Raw genomic sequence first — 23,016 nt, forward strand, 5'->3', positions numbered from 1 at the left:
TGAAAAAAAGATTAATCTTGAAGAGTATTTGACTTATGAAGCTAAAATTCCACAGCACTCATTAACCATCCAAACTATTATATTTAAACACATCCTACATTACAACATCCCATCAGAGGGACGAGGTCCAACCAACGAACCCGACAGCATCTTCATTTTAGGTTGAAGCAGTCACATCTCGTCACTACAGACCAGGCAGGAAACATCTCGTCTGTGCTGCACAGATCGTTATTGTTTATGTCCGCTGTCAGCTTTAGGTGCAACAAAGTCATACTCACCCACAGGAACCAGATACCCCCCAGCTGTCAACACACACACACACACACACACACACACACACACACACACAACCCACCGACACACGTCTTTCCATCACTGGCGAACACAAAGCCGGCGGAGCACTCGCAGCGCAAACTTCCAGGCTGATTACTGCAGACGGCGTTGGGTCCACACACTGAAGGAGTCTCCCTGCACTCGTCAATATCTGCCAACAACATACATGTAATGTTACTGCACATTACATGATCTCTGCTCCATGTGCTGCTTGTAGACGCTCAGATTAAATGTAATCCAGGTTCAGATCATCATTTTACTACTATGGAGCGTTTCCACGTGACTGTCACATTTTTGAAATTATTCTCTCATCTGTTCTTTCCCATTTTCACCATGTGACCAAGTGTGGGTTTGTTACCGTGGCAATATCGTCCATCTCCAGCGAAACCAGCTGTGCATTCACAGCTGAACCGGACGCCCTCGCCAGGTGTACAGACAGCGTTAATGTCGCAGCCGTGTCGGCCGCTGAAGCACGGATTCTGCTCCAGAAGACTGCCTGTCAGAAAATTAGACACACCTCCAGTCAGAAACAATGTGACTCTTCACAGCACACAAACGCAGAACCGAGCAGAAAAGATTGTGCAGTTTGGCAACAAACCCTGGAGGTCAACCAGATAATGATAACCCTGAAAATAGATCCAGTGTCTCCAGAAAGTAGCACTCACGGTAAACCACCAGCACAGCAAGAAGCGAGGCAGCGAGAGAGAACAGTGAGCTGTGTCACCTGCACGTTGTTTACCAATAAAATCTAACCGTGAAGAACAACAAGCATCATGTAAATGTGCAAACACACATATGCACACATATGTTACATGTGTTGGTGTTAGAAAGCTCTCCCATCCAGCTCTTCAGCTGTTACAGTTTCACTTTGTCACAGTTGTTGTTCGCCTGGAGACACGCTTAGTTTCCATCGTCAGCAACACAAACATCTATAGACTGTATAGAAAAGATGGACCTAACCACCGCGACGTCACCACTCATTAGTGACTTCCTGAGTGCTTCTTCCAAAGCCACCATGGTTCTTGATATTTGATGTGAATACACGAAGTACAGCTGCTGTGTAACATCAGAGCTGCTCTGTTATTCAAGTATTTAAGGAAAATCTGCGTTTGTCTGTCGAGTTTGCAGAAATGAGAATTTAAATATTTGGGGATATTTTGGTGGAATATCGAGACATGCATGTTGTAGGCGACTGCTGCTCCTTCTTCATGATAAAAGGATTAATGGATAAAAGCGAATCTGTGGTTCACTCACTGACTGCTTTCTGCTCGTGCAGCTGGGCGGAGCTCCTGGCAGGAAACATGTCCCAGATGCTCTGCTGTTTGCCAACAAAGCCCAGCTCAGTGTTGTTTGCTTGTATAACTCTAAACCCCCCGAGCTTCTCCAACCAACCTCACCTGCATATTTACCTCAAATCCTGCCCCTCCCCCAACCCCCACCCCCAGCCCGGGTTGGTATCTTGTTGACATCAGCCGCTGATCTTCGCCCCCTGCCTGCAGCACTCTCACTCTGATTGCAGCTGAGGAAACAGAGCCAGGCTCAGATTACTGTTTACCTTCCTCCGATGTCCCACTGCAACACCGCTGAGGGTTTAAACTATTGGATATGTGTTTCCGAACATTCCTCGGAGTAACAACACGCACCGCTTCGCTGTGACTGTCCCTGACAATGTGGGAAACCTTCTGTGACCTTCAGCATGAGTCTGCTCCCTGACCTGTGCCGTCTGCATCTGTGACACATGTGGAACTAAAATAAATACACCACACATTCACAGAGGCAGATTTTTACATCACTGCTGTTTGTGCCAAGAACTCAAGTACTAATAATCACAGCCTCCAAATGCTGTTCGGTTAAATATGTGGAGGCTAAACTTGGAGCCTCCTGTAGGGTCCATCCACAAACGAGACGTCAGGTCGGCTGTAAAATAAAACAAACTCTGTGGCAGGTTTAACACATTTGACAAAGACTGTGGCCTCGTCCTTCCAGGTTACATCAGCGATATTTTTACAGCCCATTTCAGCTGGAAAGATTCGTGTCACCTGTGTCTCTGATTGCTATTACACACTTTCAAACATGAAAGACTTATTCTGGTTTGTTAAATACAACAACAGTGCGACGGCCACCTTTTTTCTACTGTTTGTGCTTTTGGTTCATTTCCAGTATTTTAATGGGACCTCACCTCACCTCACTACAGGCCTTTGAAGACGTTTGTTTCATTTCGCTCAGTCAGATTCTAGTTTTGTTTGTCTGTTATGTAGCACTAACTCATGGCATCTGTACATCTTACTGAGTAACTTCTTAACCAAATCCACCCATCCACCCACTTCTGGTGGAGGCAGGGTACACAATGGACAGGTCACCAGTAGAGTCACTAGTGACTCAAAAATCAATGCAATTAGTGGTGGCGCTCCAACATACACACTCACAGACACACACACGGATACATATGTGGACGTGTAACATACTGTGGATGGGACCAATTTTGTTGCTCATGGCGTAGCGGATAAGGTGGTTGTTAGCGTCAAACATCACAAAGATTTGGTCTACACTGAGCTGCTGGGTGGTCAGCGTTGCCCCCGCCCACCCAGCCTCATCATACGGGCAGGTCTGAAAGATGATGGACTGACGCCACTGGTAGCTTCTAGTCTGGACGTCTCCATCAGGGGAGGTGATGGTGTAGTTGCAGCTGGAGGAGGAGATGATGACTAGAAAGAGGAGGAGAAATACTTTAGCATTGAGCTACCTTCAGTGGGAAGTGAATCTTTTAATGTCCTAAAACATTGATTTGGCTGAAATATTTACACAGAAAGATTGAAAACAGAAAAACGGACTGTTAGGCCCTGACTGCGTGACGAGCTTAGTGTCAGAGCTGCTGGCCTTACAGTTTCTGCTGTACTGGTGAATCTCCTTGTATGGCTTGATCTGGACAGTGGAGCCTAACGGGACAGCCGGCAGACGTCCATCCAGGTCTGTGCTCATCACCAGGTGGTCGTGTTCATCGATGCCTTTAAACTCTTGCTTGATGGTCAGATGCTCGTTGCCCGGCTGGAAGACCACCTCGGCCTGTCGGGAAAACACGCCGCCTACAGGAATGTGAAAACACACGTTTTCAATGCATTTAGGCAAAGACAACCTACTGAGTGCAATGTGCATTAAGTGCAAACTGAGCGTCAGAATGAAGAAGACTGTCTGATGTGTGGTTGTTGGTGCCAGACAGGCTGGTCTGAGTGTTTGGAAGCTGCTGATCTGCAGGCATTTTCCCACATAGCCATCACTGAGGTTTGCTGCTTCCAGCTCACAGTGAGCTCAGCATGAATGGAATCATTTCTGAATCTGTTTTGGACTTTCTGCATACAAACATGATAAACATTACAGTTACAGTATTTAACTGTTCCCAGGCTCTAGAGGCCCAGAGTCTTTGCAGTTCTGAGCAGTTTTGTGAGCACACGAGGGACAAATTGATGCAGCTTTACACAACAATCATCATCAACCTGCAGCCTTACCAATGAGACTGAATCCATTCTCGTAGCCGGGCTGTTCCAAGGCAAAGGCCCAGCCGATGACGCCCCCCAGTGAGGACAGAAGCTGCAGGGAGGGCCCCACGCTGTCGGGGATGTTGCTGATGGCCACATAGGCCCGTCCATCATTGGCTACCACGTACGAGTGCAAATCATTGTTAGTGAGCCTTATCGGTGAAGGTAAGTTTCCCACAAACACTTGGCCGTTCACTTTTCCGTTCATCCTCTGGGGTTTGCCTGAAAAACAACTTCTCCATTAAATCATTTTATTGTTTCTTTTATCTTCAGTCATCTTTTTTCCTACGAAAACTCCTGATAAATATAGACAAAGGGAATAATATTTACATGACATTTACCAAGTTTTAATGCTTTTAAAGAAGCTTTAATAGAAGAAAAGTTTGGATAGTTTTGACTACACTGTCTTACACAATAAGAAATGACCAAAGCTGCTTTCCTGTTATTAAAATAATCCACAGCTTCACTGATAAGGAACTCAGTTCTTCTTACCTTCTGCAACACAGTCCTTCCCATTCCCATAATAACCAGGCCTGCAGTGGCAGCAGTACCCCCTGCTGTGATCTCGGCAGTCAGCAAAAGCTGAGCATTTGTGCCTGTTGTGGGCACACGTCTCCAGGTTGTATGCAAACACTGTGAAAGGAACAAAAGAAGGCAGGCCGGTAGCTTCAGAATGAAACTATGACAATCTCACCCAAAGAAAAATAAAACACAAACGTCCTGTTATTGAAATCTACCGTTCACATCCAAATCTTCATCGACCACAACGATCTGAGGATGCTGTGGAGCTGAACGCGGTGGTGCTGGTACGTGCCGCTGTTGCAGCCCCGGCTTCTCTGAAGTGTATCTGGGTTCACTGGGCGTGGGAGTGGTGTGTCTTGGTTGCAAAGTCTCAGAGGTGGTGTATCTGGTTTCAGTCTCATGTTGCTCGGTTGGATGTATTCGTTGAATTGTCCCAGTGCTGGTGGGTGCTGGTGCAATAGTGTCTGATTCCACAAAGTGTGGCTCCTGAGTTTTCAGCGTTGCGTTTCCTGGTGTGACGGTTTCTGGATAACCGGTTTGGAAGCTGCTGGGGGTCTCAGATGGCTGCTCATGCTTTTCCTCCGGTACTGTTCCAGCTGTCTTTATCCCCTGGGTTGTATAGGTCAAGAAGTCCACCCCCACATGATCAGCAGTCTGTGTTGGTAACATGGTCACAGGAGGCTCAGTAACACCCTCATTCTCAGGAGAGCTAGTCACTTTCCCCGGTTGGATCTCAACGAAGAACGGGGAGGATCCAATCTTGTACACCCAAACTCCACTGCGTGCTGCGTTGGTCTTTCTGGTTGGATAAAGAATAACATGAAATGTTTCCAAAGTGGACGACAGTGAAAATCAAACTAATGAAGTGGAAACTAGAAATGACAGACAGCATTTCTAAGATGTGTTGTAGCAAAAAGAATCGTGAGCGTCTCCAGTCAGTCCAGAATGCTGCAGCAAGGCTTTTAACAAAGACATGAAAAGAGAGCACCAGCTCATTACACTGGCTTCCAGTACATCTCAGAATTCATTTTAAAATCTTGGTACTGACTTTTAAAGCTCTGAATCATGACGCTCCTGCCCATATTTCTGAGCTCTTAGAACGCCACGCTCCCTCTCGCAGCCTGAGATCGTCTAATCTAAGGCTGCTGGTAGTTCCCCGAACACGTTTTAAAACCAGAGGTGATCTTTCAGAGCGGCGGCCCCAGGTTGTGGAACGCTCTCCCTCCATCTCGACGTTGCCTGGATTGTATTTGTTCTTTTAAACATCATCTTAAGACTCATTTATTGAGACTGGCTTTTAATCCGATTTGTGCTGTATGTTTGACTGTACTGTTTTATATTATTGTGAAGCACTTTATCCTGTGAAGAGTGCTATACAAATCAATAAAGTAAAGTAAGTGTATTTCAGAACTTAATTACAAGGACTACTGGAACTTTGATTTTGCTTAAATAAAGGCGTTTCCTGTCTTGTGTGGATGCACGCTCAGTCATCAGTCAAATGGATTCTGTTCACGTCACTCTCAGCACATTGTTCCTTCAGTGGTGCTGGTTTCAGTCATTGTGCAGATGTCCTGTTTATATGGTTGGTCTGGGGCTGCCTGCTGCTTCAGGACCTGCTGTCATTGATGAATTCTGCTCTCTGCCAGAAAGTCCTGACGGAAAACATCCGATCATCGTTTACCGAAGCTCGAGCACATTTGGGTTTCGCAACAATGATGCAAAACACAGCAGCAAGTCCACCCGTGAATGGCTCCAAACAAAAAACCTCAAAATGAAGGTTTTGAAGAGGCCTGATGAACGTCTGGACTTGCTGTGCTATGACCTTAAGACCATGCTGAAAAACCCTCCATTGTGCCTCAAGTCAAACAATCCTGCAAAGAGTGGGACTAACGATGTTTCAGACATTTGATTAAGGCGCCACAGCCATGACTCCTTTTTCACACACAGTAGGTTTGGACAGCTTCTTTAACAGGACTTCGGATTTACTCAGGTTTTCTGTGTCAAACATTAAAACTTGTTTGTTCAGAAACATTAAAGTGACAAATACACCAGGAAGGGAGCGGGCACTTTATCACAGCACCACGTACAAACACAGACTTCATATTTTCAGTTCCACTATAGCAAAAGCATCAGCAGCAGTCATACTTGGTAAGTTGGCTGATGGAGGCCTCGTCATCAGAGGTAATGTTGAAGTACAGCCCCTGTTTTTTCCAGAACCAGCCCACCAGGCCTTCGTTGAAGCCTGACTCGAGCAGCTTTCTTTCTCCTCCTATTGATGTGTAGAGAAACTGCAGGCCGTTCCTGGGGTACAAGAGGATGGCCCAGGCAGATGATGCTGTGTAGGCTACAACCAGCTGGAAGGTGATTCTCTGAAAGTGCAAGATAACATGTTTATATCCACACCACTGCTTATTTTTCATTCTGGGTGGGTTTGTGTGTGTTTTTGCTCACTGTGTGTTTATACACCACTCTACATTTAATCATCACTGATATTCCACACCATGTCCTGTCTCTCCCATCATGGCCCCGCCCCTCCCTGAGCATGGAGGTTTCTTCCTGTTAAAAGGGAGTTTTTCCTTCCCACTGTGGCCAAAGTGCTGCTCATAGGGGGTCATATGATTGTTGGGTTTTCTCTGTATGTATTACTGTAGGGTCTACCTTACAATATAAAGCGCCCTGAGGCGACTGTTGTTGTGATTTGGCGCTAATAAAACTGACTTAGGGTAGAATGAGTGTTTATGCCGTAGAACTAAAAAATAATCCGTTTTTCTGCACTAAGGAAAATACACTCAGAATAAATTAGTAAATAAAAGTATATAATATATATAAAAAATAAATACATACTATCTAATTGAGAGAAATTGAAATCCTCACCTTAGTGTCCAGTTGGTCTCCTCGTCCAGATGTCCCCTGGGCAGCCATGTTCTCCCAGGTAACAATGAAGGTGTTGGTGGGCTTCTCTACCTTACCATCTGGGAAACCCTGCCTGATGTGGTCAGCGGCTCGACCCAGGATATTGGGGGTGCTGTCGTGCCTGAAGTACACCTTGCCTTGTCCGTCACTGTTGTCCAGGTCTCCCAGAAGGACTGCAATCATTTTAAACTCACTGGGCGTCTTCCCCAGGTATTTCTCCTCAGCGGGAGGCTCGGCAACAGCCACAAACCCATTGGTGTTGATCTGAAACAGGAGGATCAGGTTCTTTGGTTAATGAACAGACACCTCATATTTCATGTGAAATCACACAGTGCATTTATGCACCTCAGATTTTAGTAATTGTGAGAATGTATCATTTTATTTTAAGGTTAAATGTTTTTACTGATGACCAATCTGGACATTTCCCACAATCCTGAGGTCTGAACTATAAATGTGGTCCAGTACTGTCTGATTAAATTTCATGAGCCAGTAACTGACGTGAGATAAAGTGAGGACTGTTGATGCTCCGTCATTATCATAAGTTTCTCAAAGCTAGGACAAACAAACCCTGCGCTACAGTTATTCTCAGAATGATAACTTATTATTTAAATAAATGATTTGCTTATTCAGCACAAAGTGTAAGCAGAGTGCACAAAGTCCTCTTGCTGCTATTCTGTGCTCTGTCAGCTCCAGGAATTCCACACAAATAATTCACTCAGAAAAGAAAGATCTCTTTAAGCTGGGCAGACACTGGGCGATTTTTTCAGTCGTGCGATTCAGCTGCTGCTCAAACTGTACGATTGACTCGCAGGGGTGAGAAGTTCATAGGTCACGATGCAGGTCACACACTATACGGCCGATGCTCTGATGCGACCTGAGTCACACTGTGCGTCCATAACATGAAGGTTATAACAGAAAATCTGTCGCTCTCTCCCTCTCTGTCTCTCACTCACACAGACACACCACCACCATCAACTTTGCTAAATTGCTAATGAAAAACATGATCAGGCAGCTGTGATTGAGCAGCAGTGTAGATCCAACTATTCACGGTTGTTGTGGTCGTGATGATTTTGTGAGGCCACATCGAAAAGGCTCGGATGAGCTCTCTACAAGTTGTGCCTCCATCGCTTGTGTCCGGATCACACGCTGCACTGCTGCTCCGTCTTTTTCAACGACCTTTATGTGTTTGCGCGTGCGCAGTGTGAGAAGCTGCGGTGATAACCTCACGACGGTCCTCACGACCAAGCGATTGATGATCTGGAGCTGGTCGTGAGGTGTTAATCGCTTCTCGTTACCCCACGTATACTACACGATGCACGACGCACGATGAAGGCCAAATTCGGGCCGATCACCAAAACGGTCGCACGACTGAAAAATCGGCTCAAAATGGGCCAAAAATCACAGAGTGTAAGCCCAGCATTAGCCCATCATTACCCCAGCATTAGCCCAGCTTAAGCCCAGCATTAGCCCAGCATTAGCCCAGGTTAAGCCCAGCATTAGCCCATCATTAGCCCAGCATTAGCCCATCATTAGCCCTTCTTTAGCCCAGCATTAGCCCAGCTTAAGCCCAGCATTAGCCCAGCATTAGCCCAGCATTATCGCAGCATTAGCCCAGCATTAGCCCATCATTAGCCCAGCTTTAGTCCAGCATTAGCCCAGCTTAAGCCCAGCATTAGCCCAGCATTAGCCCAGGTTAAGCCCAGCATTAGCCCATCATTAGCCCAGCATTAGCCCATCATTAGCCCATCTTTAGCCCAGCATTAGCCCAGCTTAAGCCCAGCATTAGCCCAGCATTAGCCCAGTTTAAGCCCAGCATTAGCCCATCATTAGCCCAGTTTAAGCCCAGCATTAGCCCATCATTAGCCCATCATTAGCCCATCTTTAGCCCAGCATTAGCCCAGCATTATCGCAGCATTAGCCCAGCATTAGCCCATCATTAGCCCAGCTTTAGTCCAGCATTAGCCCAGCTTAAGCCCAGCATTAGCCCAGCATTAGCCCAGGTTAAGCCCAGCATTAGCCCATCATTAGCCCAGCATTAGCCCATTATTAGCCCATCTTTAGCCCAGCATTAGCCCATCATTAGCCCAGCTTAAGCCCAGCATTAGCCCAGCAATAGCCCAGTTTAAGCCCAGCATTAGCCCAGCTTTAGCCCAGCATTAGCCCAGCATTAGCCCATCATTAGCCCAGCATTAGCCCATCATTAGCCCAGCTTTAGCCCATCATTAGCCCAGCTTAAGCCTGACTCGAATCGTGACCGTGTGAAGCCACACCACCATGAACTGAGTGCAGTCTCCTTTCAAGGACAAGGCAGTAAATGCAGACAAAATAGCAAAAATATGTCATAATAATCAACTTCTTCAGTTCAGATAATGAGACAATCATTCATTTGTTTAGGTTTCAAAATATGAGCAATGGTGGTGACTGACGCAGGATTTCTACAACAGGAGATAAACCTAGACATGCCCCGCTGTGACTGAGCTTTAATACGCATCGTATGCCTTCTGCATATTATATGACAAGACATAGACAGAGAGAGGTATGCAAAGCAGTTTGTGCTCTAAGTTATTTGGTAATATTCACTTGTCAAACATCCAGTACACACTGCGCGCTTCATATAAAGTTGTCCTGTTGCTCTGTGATTTTATCTCATTCTCACAGTTAAACCTTCCCAACCTCGTGTCTCACAGGCTGTTCATCATCTGTTTAGTGTCACAGATTCAGATTCTTTCCCAAACCTGATGATCAGTCACTAAACCACCGTCACCTTTAGCATTTTTAACAAAGCAAAGCAGAATTTCACCGTAGCTGTGCCACGACACAGGTTTACATTCACCGTTGCATACAACAATGAGACAAACCAGATCTGTCAGCTGTTTATCAAAGGCTTTACAAACATGCATCTTTCATGTGTCAGCCAGCATGCAGCCTGTTTCAGTGTTAGTTACTGTTCTTACTGTCCGGGAGGAACTTTGACCACATCATTGCCTTGGCACTGATAAAGTATTCTGATTCTGAGATGCTCACAGCTGATGATGTGCGACCCAAAAGCAAACTAATTCAGTTCAATTCAGTTTAATTTATACAGCACCAAATTACAACAACAGTCGCCTCAGGGCGCTTTATACTGTGAGGTAAAGACCCTACAGTAATACAGAGAAAACCCAACAATCATATGACTCCCTATGAGCAAACACATGGCGACAGTGGAGAGGAAGAAACCTCCGGCAGAGCCAGGCTCAGGGAGGGGCGGCAATAACTGGCTGGGTATGAGTGGAGGACGAAGGCAGACTGTGGAAGAGCCAGACAAGAGCCTCACTTAGTGCAGAGAGCCGTCTGAACAGAAGAAGCACTGAGTGCATCATGGGAAACACTCAGCAGCAAAACTAAGCAATCCAGAACTTTATCAGACATGAGAGGGAAAAGACTGCTGAACATTTGGGTAATTATATTAAATGAAACGAAATCATGATGATTTTCATTCATGGTATTAGTCTTGTTTCTGATGTTATGGATTATTTTAATGTTTAATCAACAAGCTGACAGTAAAAATCCCTCAAAAACACACTGATCTTGTCTGTTTTTACACACTCACTGCACCAGAAATAAACTGTACGAGTCGCTCATCATACCTCCATGTGTACCACACACACACACACACTCACACTCCTAATGTCATCTTCATGTCCTGCTTTCATCTTTAACGTTTGAGCTAAAGCTGACACTAAATTTGTAGAAATCTCAGAGGTGTACAGCAAATATGTCCCCAACTATAATAAATCCTACCTGTGCTTTCTATACTCTGAAATAGGGCTGCTCGATTATGGCAAAAATGATAATCACGATTATTTTCACTGAAATTGAGATCGATTATTTGACGATATTTATTTAACCCTTTAAGACCTACTATAGAACCAAGTCCGCCAGAGCTTTTTTTTTTTTTTTTTACATGCTGTGGAGCCATTTTTGGGAGCATTTCAAGTTGCTATATATCAATACAACTGTTATAGCCCATATTTTAATAATATGTATTCATTAAGTCCATAGTAACTACATTAATTGCAAAAAAGTGCAATAAACTACAAAAAAATTGAAAATCGTTTTTGTTTTGTTTTTTACATATATTTCTACTTGGAGAAATTTAAGAGGTTTATCCCTCAAAACTTTAAATACAAAAAAGTTGCAAAAAAATAGTTTACAGCAACAGGAAATTTATTTTGAGTGTCTTCATAGTTTTATTTTGGAGATACACCAATTTTTATATACTGCAGGAAAAACAAAAAAACAATCCTATGATGCAAATTTGCAAAGAAAACAGCAGGTGCATCAAAATAAACTATTTCCAGCAGTGCAATTCGAGTCCTAAGCATCCCAGCAACTATTCAGAAAAGTCAAACATGACTTATAAAAACACCAGTATAGGCTTTTAAGGCCTACAAGTAAAAAACTACATTTTCCGCGAAAATGACGTCACTTCCGGTTTCGGACAGGAAATGAAATGAAAGCTTTATGTGGAAGGAAACCGTGACAAGCTGATGGCATCAGATGTAAGTACAACTCCTCCGGTTTCATATGCAAAACAAATTATTGCGCTAGCTTACACGGTTCCAGTTCTACAGGGATTTAAAGGGTTAACAATAACAATGTATTGAATAATGACTTTAAAAAATAATATAAAATAGTGCAAATACTGATAACAGTGCAAATGTTTGCAATATAAAAAATAAATAAAAAATGTAAACATCTATGTTTAGTGAACTTTGCAGTGTTGCTCTGTGGTGCAGCTACGACACTGTAGCAAAGTTCACACACTGTGTCCACTTGATCCACGTCTGACTGAACCCACAATGTTTCCACACCACTGAAGTTTTTTTACCTCTCTTTTCAACCAACGGCAGTCACTCTCCTCTCCAAATAACTTCTGCTTAGCTTTCCGAGCTTTCCGAACTTCCCTCGGGTCCTCTTAATTGTTGTGACGTATGTTCGAAATGCAGAGAGGTGCGCTCGATTTGCCACACGGAGCAGCGCGAGAGTAAAGCACGAGGGAGGGGCTAATAATCGGCTCAGTCATTTTTAATGATCGTTGAAAGCCCAGATCGTAATCGTGATTAAAATTCGATTAATTGAGCAGCCCTACTCTGAAAGTAACACACCATTGATTAATGCTTCAATATTAAATATGATTGCTACCGAAACACAGGCCCTTAAATAGTTAAATGATTACTTAAAAAGCCATCACCCGGCCGTCTTAGCTAATCATAGGCCCATCACCAACGTCCTTATATTTCCATAAATCATAAAAGAGTAGCTGTCAAACAGCTAACTGATCATCTGCACAGATAAAGGTCCCAAGTTCGACTCCCCCCTCTGACCTGTCAGTGTGGAGTTTACTCATGGCAGTGACATGGTCTCGTACTGTCACATTCCCAGTAAAGAGTGATTTATTTTAACTGGAACATTTTGGGCTGCAGGTAGTTTTTCTGCATCTTTATGCAGAAACAATCCAAAAACTAAGAATGGAAACTATCCATTTCTCTACTGCTTTGTGACCTCTGGGATTGAGATAACTGGAGCTGAGTCGAACCTAAACGTGTGTTTGTGAGCAAAGACATTCTTAGCTTTGAAGGTCACATAATCATCAAAGCACAGCAGAGACAAAACACATACTGAGCAGGCACGTCTGATATCTTTACAAGCAGCCAGCATCAAAAATGTTGAAAACATATCTGCAACCTTGAGATGAGACAGGAAGAGGAGAGGAAACATGAGACAAAGAGGAAAGCCACATTGCTCGAGTGCCTCTGTAAAGAGGGTCTCAGCAAAGTCATGTCTTCAGGGGAGCTTTCCCCCACCCTCCCCCATCACACCCTCCTCCCAGAGACAGGCTTCCTTCAGAGAAATGCATGAGCGGCTCGAATGGCTGCTCTCCCAGCCGGTATCTGACACTGCAGAGCTGAAGAAGCTCCACCTTCATCACAGAGCAGACAGCAACACACTGCAAAGGAACACGGCTGATGAGAAACTCTACCAACAGCTGTGTGTCCAGTTCAATGAAATGTGCTTCATGCTCACTGGTTAGCTAACAGGACTTAGTGTTAGCAGCAATCAACCAACCCACTGATGTCATATTCCTGACTTTATTCTGATGTAAACACTGTAACTAAAAGCAATGTTTTAGGTGTTAGACCTGCATCAGTTTTTCCGCGGGGGCTTCATACATGTAGTTTTTTCATGCCCACTTTAATATGAGCAGTACACGATTTAATGTTTTTAAAAGCACAGCGCCTGGACAGCAACTCTCTTAATAATTCTGATTTCATTTCTACTAGTGGAGCATTAAGGAAAATACTGGTAATTTTTTATTTAAAGATTATCATATGTTCAATTCAATTTTATTTATATAGCGCCAAATCACAACAAAAGTCGCCTGAAGGCGCTTCATAGGTACTTGTAAGGCCTCTTTATCAGAATATTAAAATTCTGCTCACAAAAACATTGAGAATTGAGATATTTTATGCAGTTTCCCTTTCTTACGTGTAGTGTACAGGATGATGGTGGAGGTAGTGTTTTTACTGGACACTGGTGATGCTGGTGCAAAAGTACTTATGGGGCCTGACATGTGCCCAGATGATCTACAGCCCGGGTAGAATAGAAAGCCTCACAGCTAGTAACGTCCTGATGTGTGGTGATTTCCTGAATCTACTAATGAACTTTGAGAAGACACCTCTCCTGACTTTAACACTATGCTATTTAAAAGCATGTCATGGACTTGCCAGTGTCAAGCATGTTGGTGGTAGCACTGTGCTCTGGGACTGGTTTGCTGCCACTGGTACACTGTGCAGTAACAGAATAATGAAGGAGCACTATCTTCAAATTCACCAACTTCACCTCAAATCAACAGTTAGACGACTGAAACTTGGACACAGACGGGAGTTCCAACAGAACAACGATCCCAAGCACACAACACTGTTTTTGGAATGGATAAAGCAAGCTAGCATTAAGGTTCTGGAACGTCCCTCTGGACGCCCCCAAACTCGGGTCTTCTGCCCAGAAGACTCATCACATATCTGGGTTGAAATATGCAGAAGCTTGTTGATGGCTACATGTGCAACGTGCTAAGAGATGTTTAACCCAATATTAGTGGGGGTGTATGCATCTATTTGAGCCGTATATACACTTTTGACCCGGTTTGGATTAGCGAAACTCCAAATTTTAATCCAACTCAAGCATTTCAAAGTAATTAATGATGCTGTACAATCACTCCACCGTAGAAAATGAACAGTTCAAAGAAACTGACAATCACGCAGATGATGAGTGTATGTATGTATGTAATCATTAGTGTATTAGCTAAAATCATATGCCATATTGTATCAGTGTACACAAAATGCTACCTGTAGTGAGCACACCGCCTCTTCCAGGCTATACCAAGACATCTGCATCACCCGAACCACAGGACAAGACTGTTTTCGATGTGTGTTACACTGAGGCAAAGCCCAGCGATGGAAAATCAAGGGTGAAAATGGCTCTTCAAACTGTCACTGATAAAATGCTGCATTTATAATTTGCATCTCACTAATAAACCATTTGTTACATAAAGACAAGGCGAGCAAGGGATTAAACCGGCAGCTGCCTGGGTCTCATCATCGTAACAAGCGGTCAATGTTGGGCCAAAACACGTGACCCGGCTGCTGCAGCCTTTGTAGAGCCTACGATGTAACCTAGCTAACTGTCCAATGCCGCTGTCAGCATCCATGCTTGTGTGTAATGATGTGTTCATGTGTGGTCGTCTCCCGGGGTTTCGTACGTGGTGCCAGCAAAGAGGAAAAATAAAACGCTGGGATTGTTTTTCCTTCTCGCTAGCTTCCACCTAAGCATGATATAGCATGTTCTGACTGAGAGATTTCTGAACAAATTCAAACGTACAGCTCTGTTATCACTTCCAGCATAAATGAAGACAGAAAACTAAACAGCAGTGACGTTTGTAGGGTTACTGAAGTTGGGCTAGCTGGTATATAATGATGTGCTATGTGATCGCTAGCGACACAGCTATGTTAGGTAAACACAGTGAAGCTGGAGGATGAACGCTAACTTTCTTCCACTCGATAAAAGTTAACGTGAAGGTTCCTGATGGTTAGAGACAAATGCAATCGCATGGCAGGATGCTGTAAACGGACCAAACTTCAGTCAGGAGAACAACTGAGATTATTCAGCCACAATACGGTGGCTGTAGCTCAGGTGGTAGAGCAGGTCATCTACTGATCGGAAGGTTGGTGGTTCGATTCCTGGCTTCCCCTAGTCTGCATGCCAAATATCCTTGGGCAAGATACTAACCCCAAATTGCTCTCCGATGCATCCATCGGAGTATGTGTGTGTGAATGTTAGCTATAAAGCACTTAGAAAAATGTGCGAATGTGTCAGGGTCCTGGGTCTGAGCGACCCAGGATCCCTGTGCAGTTATGAATTATATTATTATATGTATTTTGGTGTTGCTTCCCTTCTCTGTGCTTGTGTGTGTGTATATATATATATGTGTGTGTGGCTGAGCACCTGTTTATAGGCGGCGTCAGGCCTGGAGGGTGTGGTCCTGCAAGGGGACTGGCCACACCCGAAGCCACACACCTGCTGCTGATCAGGCCTCGTCGGGGGAGCTACTTAAGAGAGTCTTGGAGCTCCCACCGACGCGGGATCATTCCATGAGACTCCACGTTAGTCTTCTGCTTAGTTAAAGTCTGAGTGTATGCCTACTGGAATTAAGTGTCTTGACGGCTGCCTCTGTCATTTTCCTCTCAGGAGGAGCGTGGAACATCGGAGGGCAGCAGGCACGGGGTGTGTGTGGACACACGAGAGTGGAGAACACGGAGCACGGACTTTTTGGGAAGACACGACACGGGAGTCACGGGAGAGCACGGGGATTTACTGTTATTGTTTCCATCACTGTAAATAAACGCACTGTTTATACACAGAGTACCGCGCCTGGGTCCTCCTTCCCCACTCCTTCCACGGTGTGCCATGCCGCACCGTGACAGAATGGGTGAATGCACAAGTTGTGTAAAAAAGCGCTATATAAGAACCAGTCCATTTACAATACGAGGTTAGTCATTAATATACTGCAACAACATGGGAATAGAGCAGCTGTGAGAGGATTCAGCATTAATGAATCAATGGTACAGAAGTGGAGGAAGCAAGAAGAATGAGTTTAATAAAGTTTTATCCAATTTTGTTTCGCTTAATGCGCCTTATAATCCGGTGTGCCTTATGTATGAAAACAGACCCGTTCATCAACAGTGTGCCTTATGGTCTGAAAAACACGATATGTTGGATGACACTGTGTGGAGCTGTTAAAAGCCTGGCTCAACATGCAGTACTGCATGTACTGTTTAAGGAGCTGTAGCAGTACCCCGGGCAAACTTGCCAGGACGTTGCTGACATCACACATGTCTGACCCCTGAGATCATCATTATCAGTGTGAGAACAACACAGGGAGGAAACACCCTGAGACGTGACATCTGGTTTGGGAGGACAAATGTGTCATTCTTCCATGTTCCAGATGTGCCGGCTCTCCAAAGAGCCTCCATTTACTGTCAAGGATCAAACTACAACCCAGATAACCTCCTCAGCAGCAAACCCTGGAGCTGAGCCAGGAGACTGCATCTTGTGGTTTTCAACCCGGGCATCATATTAAATGTAAAGGACTCATAAACACTGGTGAAGCACAAAGCAGCAGGATATTACTCGCTCTGACGCGCTACGGGGTGGGACTGGTGATGGATAGATGGAGATGCTTGAAAAAGAGCTGGTGGGGGCCGACTACACACTTACTATTAGATCTTCACACTGAGTGAAACCCAGCAGCAGAGGCTGAGAGCAGCTTTTAGTTTCATGCTTTCACCCTGAAACTCTGTTAATACAAATTCATAATGTTTAAATGACACACAACACACAACCTTTGCTTGATATTCTATCATCTGCATGAAAATGGAACAACCACAAAATCAAAGACTTTTCTCTGGAAGTGAGAAAACACGTCCTAACACAGCACATTTAAAAAAGGAATATAGTTTGGAAAGCACACCCCGACTTTCAATCTCCACCAGCACCTTGAAGCTTTTCCACTCGAGCCTCATGTCACCCACCCACCCACCCACTCGGACTCGACGTAATGATGAACACATCACGGTTCACTATCTCACCCAGTGACACACTGATGTGCAGACCGGCGTGGCCGGGGCTCAAACCACAGCTCCTTAAAGCTCTTTGACTGTTAGCTTTACCTGTGGGTTCAACAGGAAACCAACATTCATAGATTTCCTGTCCTATATGCAAATAACTCGTTCTACCCCCAGTAACAGCTCTGTGTCTGAAATAATGTGAAAAGACAGGAGTTTACTGGAGCTGGACCTTGACTGTGTCTCATCAACTTCCTGTTGAGCCAGGGAGATGTGTGTGGTCTTTTTGTTTTAACAGGGGGATGGAAAGCAAACAGTTGTGGGACAGAAGAGCAGTGGACATGGATGCGTGAGGAGAGCGTTCAGCAGGTGTGCAAATCTGAGCACATCAGTCTAAAAGTGTGTGACCGAGCTCTGTGTGTCATCCACACTGGACGTCTCTCTGTGGAGACGACTGCAGTAACATGTTTACAGTAAGCTACAGTCAGCAACTCTGACCATCCCGCTTTCTGAGCTATTTTGCCCCGCCCCCCAAAAAAGCCACAAACGATATTGAGGCTGACACAGTCTATGACGTGTATGTACTCTGCACTGAGCTAATGATAATAATTGGTATTAAATATTTAATACTTACTTTGTTACTATAATACTATAGTTTCTGTCACAGTTCATTTTACCTGTTATAGAGTGAAATAATGTGGAGCTTTGGACACGAGCGAGCTGGGAGCAGCCTGGCTTTGCTCCGGACTTTAACTGTGTCAGTAACAGCTCACATTTAAATTCACATATTCACAAAGAGTCGAGCACCTGTGTCAGACTGAGCCAATCCAATCGCACACCTGTCTGTTCACACATGTCACACAAACCCACAAATCAAACAACGAAAGTCAGAAAGCAGCAGGAGGATGGACAAAGGTATAGCGCCAATAAAAAAGCTCATCAGGTGACAAACAGACAACGACTGCACTGAGAAAGGAATTCACTCCTCAGGTAGGTGCGAGGAGCCTGAAACGAAGGCAGAGCTGCATTTGCAAAGTGAACTAAGTTTGAATCATGAAGAGTGAGCGAAAGACAGAGCTGAGTGTCCTGGAGCTGAACGAAAGGATGAGGAGCTGTGAGACTTTACTGAAAAAGTCACTTAAACATGTGATCAGCGCCAAGAAAGATGGAGGACATCCTCACCTCTCTGACCACACACCTCTGAAAGCAGTTCCCAGAAATGTTGCGCTAAACTTCAGCGTTCAACATGCGCACGCAGCGCACTGAACCTGACCATGAGCAGATCCTACAGGACACAAAACCGCACAGCCCTCAGCTTTGTCCTTAGAAATTCTAATAAATCAGAAATGATTTCTCCCACTGAGACTCTCAGTCTTTACCAGCTTCACTTCACTTTGGTTTTTGATGCTTTGAAAGGTGACAAAAAGCTGATTCTGGATTTTTTTTTTCTGCGTACTCCTCTTTTTACGAAGAAACTTTAACACATCATCATCATCCTCTAGATATGACACTCACATAAACTGTGTCGTATTTTTCCTCCAAGTACACCAGTGACCCTTTCAGAGGCAGCTTTGCCGTGGAGTCGGAGCCGGGTGGCAGCTGCAGGTCTCCGGCTGCTTCTCCAAACTCAAACAGCTCCTCCAGCTTCAGAGCCCGAGTCACAGCACCCAGACCCGCCAAGTACCAGCAGAGCCACCAGCAGAGTCGGGACACGGCCTTCATCTCCATCTTCACCTGAGGATTCCCACCGACCTACGAGCTGAGCGCAGCGGCGGAGTGACACCGGCGGGAGGACGGGCGCACGGATGGATGGATGGAGAGCGATGGGAGTGACGACCGCACAACTTCCGGAGACTTTTTCAAAATAACGTGAAGTAAAGCTAGAAGTTAGAACTTTTTAAAAGATAAAAAACTGAGTGAGGGACAGCTTTAGAAATGCGCGCCATCCTTTTTTGCTTTTAGCCTTTACACGTGACGTGTTGTCTAAGTTGAACTTGTGTCTGTAAAATATAAGTTTGTCACACAGTGCTCCGTTGGTCCCATGCATCACTGCCATCTACCGAGCGCAGTCTGTAACTTCATACAACCACAATCGGACTTGTTCGGAAACCCGAGAAGATGATGAGCTGATTTGTGCTGCTGGGGTCAGCGGGGGGTCAGGTGTGCAGCTACCTGAGGTGTTCCGGGGCCTGTGAGGGAATGAAGCTTGTGATGACGTCACTACAGCGTGCTGCTTTCATCACTGGCATAGGGTCTCTGACTGATATAAATGAAGACATTTGGTCTGAGTTGTTGGACCCCATGAAAAGGCCAGTTTACACAGGAGCATCGTCACAGGAACCTTTTTTGAAAAAGGTCACAGATTTGAATCTGGTGTGAGGTGTGATGCAGGCAACATCCAATCAGCTGCAAAATATTTTTTAATCCTTCAACAGATTAATTTTCCTTACAAAGCCTGTATATAAAGGGTGGAAGTAACAGCTGTTGCTTATTGTTTTCTGGACTCATTTCTGTTTTCAAGGTTCAAGGTTTCAAGGTTCTTTATTTGTCACATGCATAGTTATACAAGTATAACACACAGTGAAATGTAACCTGACACGCTCCTCGACATGTGCAAAAATGGGGGGGGGGGGGGGGGGGGGGTAGAGGAAGAACATTATATATATATATATATATATGTAGTATATACACTGGGTGAATGTGCAGTAGTAGCAGCAAGCAGGTGAATTCTGTACATTAATATGAATAGACATCTGACTATTTTACAGGATAGACAATATAAACATATTTAAAATTAAAGGAATTGAAATGTACATTGTGCCTTGGTTTAGTGTCTGGAAGAGTCCTGACTCAGTCAATTATAGATGATGTGAGAGGGCGGGTGTGTGTGTTTAGGGCACGGATGGCTTGGGGATAGAAGCTCCTCTTGAGTCTCTCTGTCCTTGCCCGGAAGATGCGGAACCTTCTACCAGATTGCAGAAGTTGGAACAGTTTGTTGCCAGGATGGGACGGGTCCTTCAGTATCTGCGCTGCTCTAGTCCGGCATCTCCTGGTGTAGGTGTCCTGAAGCGGGGGGAGAGCAATCCTGCAGCAGCGTTCTGCTGTACGGATCACTCTCTGGAGAGCTTTTTGGTCCTTCACACAGCTGTTCCCAAACCATGATGTCATGTTCTGTGTGAGGATGCTCTCCACAGCACCGGTATGTTTTTTTACAAACCATGTAGGTAGAAGGATTTTAAGCTTTGTGGACAGACTGCAGCACTCAGCAAGTTGTGTTATTTGTATGAGGTGCCGTAAGGGACATTACTACTGAAACGCTCTCACACACACTACTGAAAAACCAAGGCGTTTCAGTTGAACAGGAAGTTAATTCTTGACAAGGAAACTGAAGGAAAAAGTGGTAGATTTCAAACAAACCACTACACAGATGTCTACTCAGCAACCTGCTAGTTAGGGGTGGGTTTTTATAATCGATTTATCAATTAAAATCGATTCTGGCTTGGATAACGTGAAATTGATTCATTAAAATCCTGAATCAATTTTTTTATTTAAATTTATTTTGCCCGAAATGCCAAAATCTCTGGTTAAACCTCACAAAATTTCAACAACCACCAAACAGCTAAGACAGTAAATGAGAGCAGGAGATTGTGCACAAAGACGTAAACACAAAGCTCGACCCACCGACGGATCAGGATCAGTGAGATGTCGCCTTTCTCACCGACGGCACGGACACGGTCGGGGCTGAAAGCCGACAGCTCGCTGATTCTGATCCGTCGGTGGGTCGAGCTTTGTGTTCACGCCCTTTTTGCGCTGATTCTGAAGCTGTTAGTTTGATCTCTCTCCAAACATTTGTGACCGAAACAGCAGCAAAAGAAGATCCAAACTGTGCTTCACATAAACATCGTCATGAATTCACTCTGACTTTTACTGTTTTGCTTCCACCACGATGCACAGCTCTCTCTCTCTCTCTCTCTCTCCAACAACAGTTTCCCGTCTAAAAATCTGTTTTCTGCATTATTCGCTTGCTTGTTACGCACAAGTCTACCGTTGTTTACAGCCTGTCGGACGCTGTTTTTTTCCTTTTACTTACTTCCGAAAAGAAAACCTAATTTCTGCCGTTCAATACTGAACAAATTTAAACTTTTTAAAATTATGCAAAATTGCAAAACGCTGTGTCTCTAAAACCTCTGTAACTTCAGAGGTAATGTTCATATGTTGATTAATGGTTTTCTTTCATTTGTGATGTACTGCAGAATATTTTTATAAAATCCCAGAACAGGAAAATCTCCTTCATGTTTTTCTGTTTTATCTTCAGCTACTTTGACACAAAGGCCTCTGCTGTGATGCTCACACCTTTGATAAAGTCTTGCGTGTGTCAGCTTCCTTTTTATAGATACAAAAATATGTAAATGTACTGATCTGAATTATAATATTTCTGACTGTCAAATTTTCCCAGAATCAAATCGAATTGAATCAAATCAAATTGAATCGAATCGATTCTGGACCTTAGTGAGACAGCTGCATTACTTAACAATATGTTAGCCTCAGCATAAGTCAAAATTTAGAATATGGTTTCTATGGGTTTTTTTTGGCATATGTGCTTTTTGTGTTTTTTAGCAAAGAAAAAAATATCTTAAAATCATCAATAAAACCAGGGAGAGAAGGCTTAGCGTTCCTCCATTTAGCACAATGGATATGATATTTACTCAAAAGTAAAAAGCTGACATTGCCCTAGCAATAAATTTGGGAGCACTGATGAGAAATTATTGTATATCATAAAAATATTAATCAAATGAAGCAGAGGCAGTGGGACCAGTTCACAAAATATGTTATATTCTCTTTGAGAACAGTTTAGACATTGACTTATTTTGAAGTCTTTCTTAAAAATTGATATTCCTTGTATGTCGTTAGAATTTTTGATGTGTTAACAACTGAGTTGCCAATATAAAAAGCTTAGGGGAAACAGGACATACTTGCCGAATTCCCTGTTTCACCTTGAATCCATTCCTTGATTCAAAGAAGCTAAAATATTGTTAAGTAATGCGGCTGCTTCACTTAGGCTACAAGTACAGCAGTCCCCAGCCCCCAGGTCCTGGACCAGTACCGGTCTGTGAGTCGTTTGGTACCAGGTCGCAAGAGTTGAGGCTTGAGTTTGAAATGTATGGTTTTCAGGGTATTTATCGTTTTTTTATTTTTATGTCGTTTACGTGGCGAAAAAAAGGTTGGGGACCGCTGTACTGGCAGGTTGCTGAGTAGACATCCTTGTAGTGTTTTGAAATATACCACTTTTTCCATCAGTTTCCTTGTCAGGAAATAACTTCCTGTTCAGCGGAAATGCCTCTGGTTTCAGTGGAGTGTGTCAGAGCGTTTCAGTTGTGCGTGTGAGAGCGTTTCAGTTGTGCGTGTGAGAGCGTTTCAGTAGTGTGTCAGAGCGTTTCAGTTGTGCGTGTGAGAGCGTTTCAGTTGTGCGTGTGAGAGCGTTTCAGTAGTGTGTGTGAGAGCGTTTCAGTTGTGCGTGTGAGAGCGTTTCAGTAGTGTGTCAGAGCGTTTCA

The 23,016-nt window shown here is 44.2% G+C and overlaps 1 protein-coding gene across 3 annotated transcripts in view; it reads right to left on the minus strand.

Annotated features, from left to right (window-relative positions):
- LOC113024813 (nidogen-1-like) overlaps nt 1-19,339 on the minus strand; it is a 36,890-nt gene extending 17,551 nt beyond the window's left edge. For all 3 annotated transcript variants that reach the window (XM_080302533.1, XM_080302534.1, XM_026172157.2), the window contains exons 1-10: nt 18,980-19,339; nt 7,263-7,565; nt 6,534-6,757; nt 4,604-5,187; nt 4,359-4,499; nt 3,837-4,088; nt 3,216-3,416; nt 2,799-3,038; nt 692-829; nt 356-484 (exon numbers count right to left, since the gene is read on the minus strand). In XM_080302533.1, coding sequence (XP_080158659.1) covers nt 356-484; nt 692-829; nt 2,799-3,038; nt 3,216-3,416; nt 3,837-4,088; nt 4,359-4,499; nt 4,604-5,187; nt 6,534-6,757; nt 7,263-7,565; nt 18,980-19,192 — 2,425 coding nt within the window. In that variant the 5' untranslated portion in view covers nt 19,193-19,339. The remainder of the gene's footprint in view (nt 1-355; nt 485-691; nt 830-2,798; nt 3,039-3,215; nt 3,417-3,836; nt 4,089-4,358; nt 4,500-4,603; nt 5,188-6,533; nt 6,758-7,262; nt 7,566-18,979) is intronic.
- Nucleotides 19,340-23,016: the final 3,677 nt, after the last annotated feature.

Source organism: Astatotilapia calliptera, chromosome 6 (assembly GCF_964374335.1).
Source record: "Astatotilapia calliptera chromosome 6, fAstCal68.1, whole genome shotgun sequence".
Lineage (NCBI taxonomy): Eukaryota > Metazoa > Chordata > Actinopteri > Cichliformes > Cichlidae > Astatotilapia > Astatotilapia calliptera.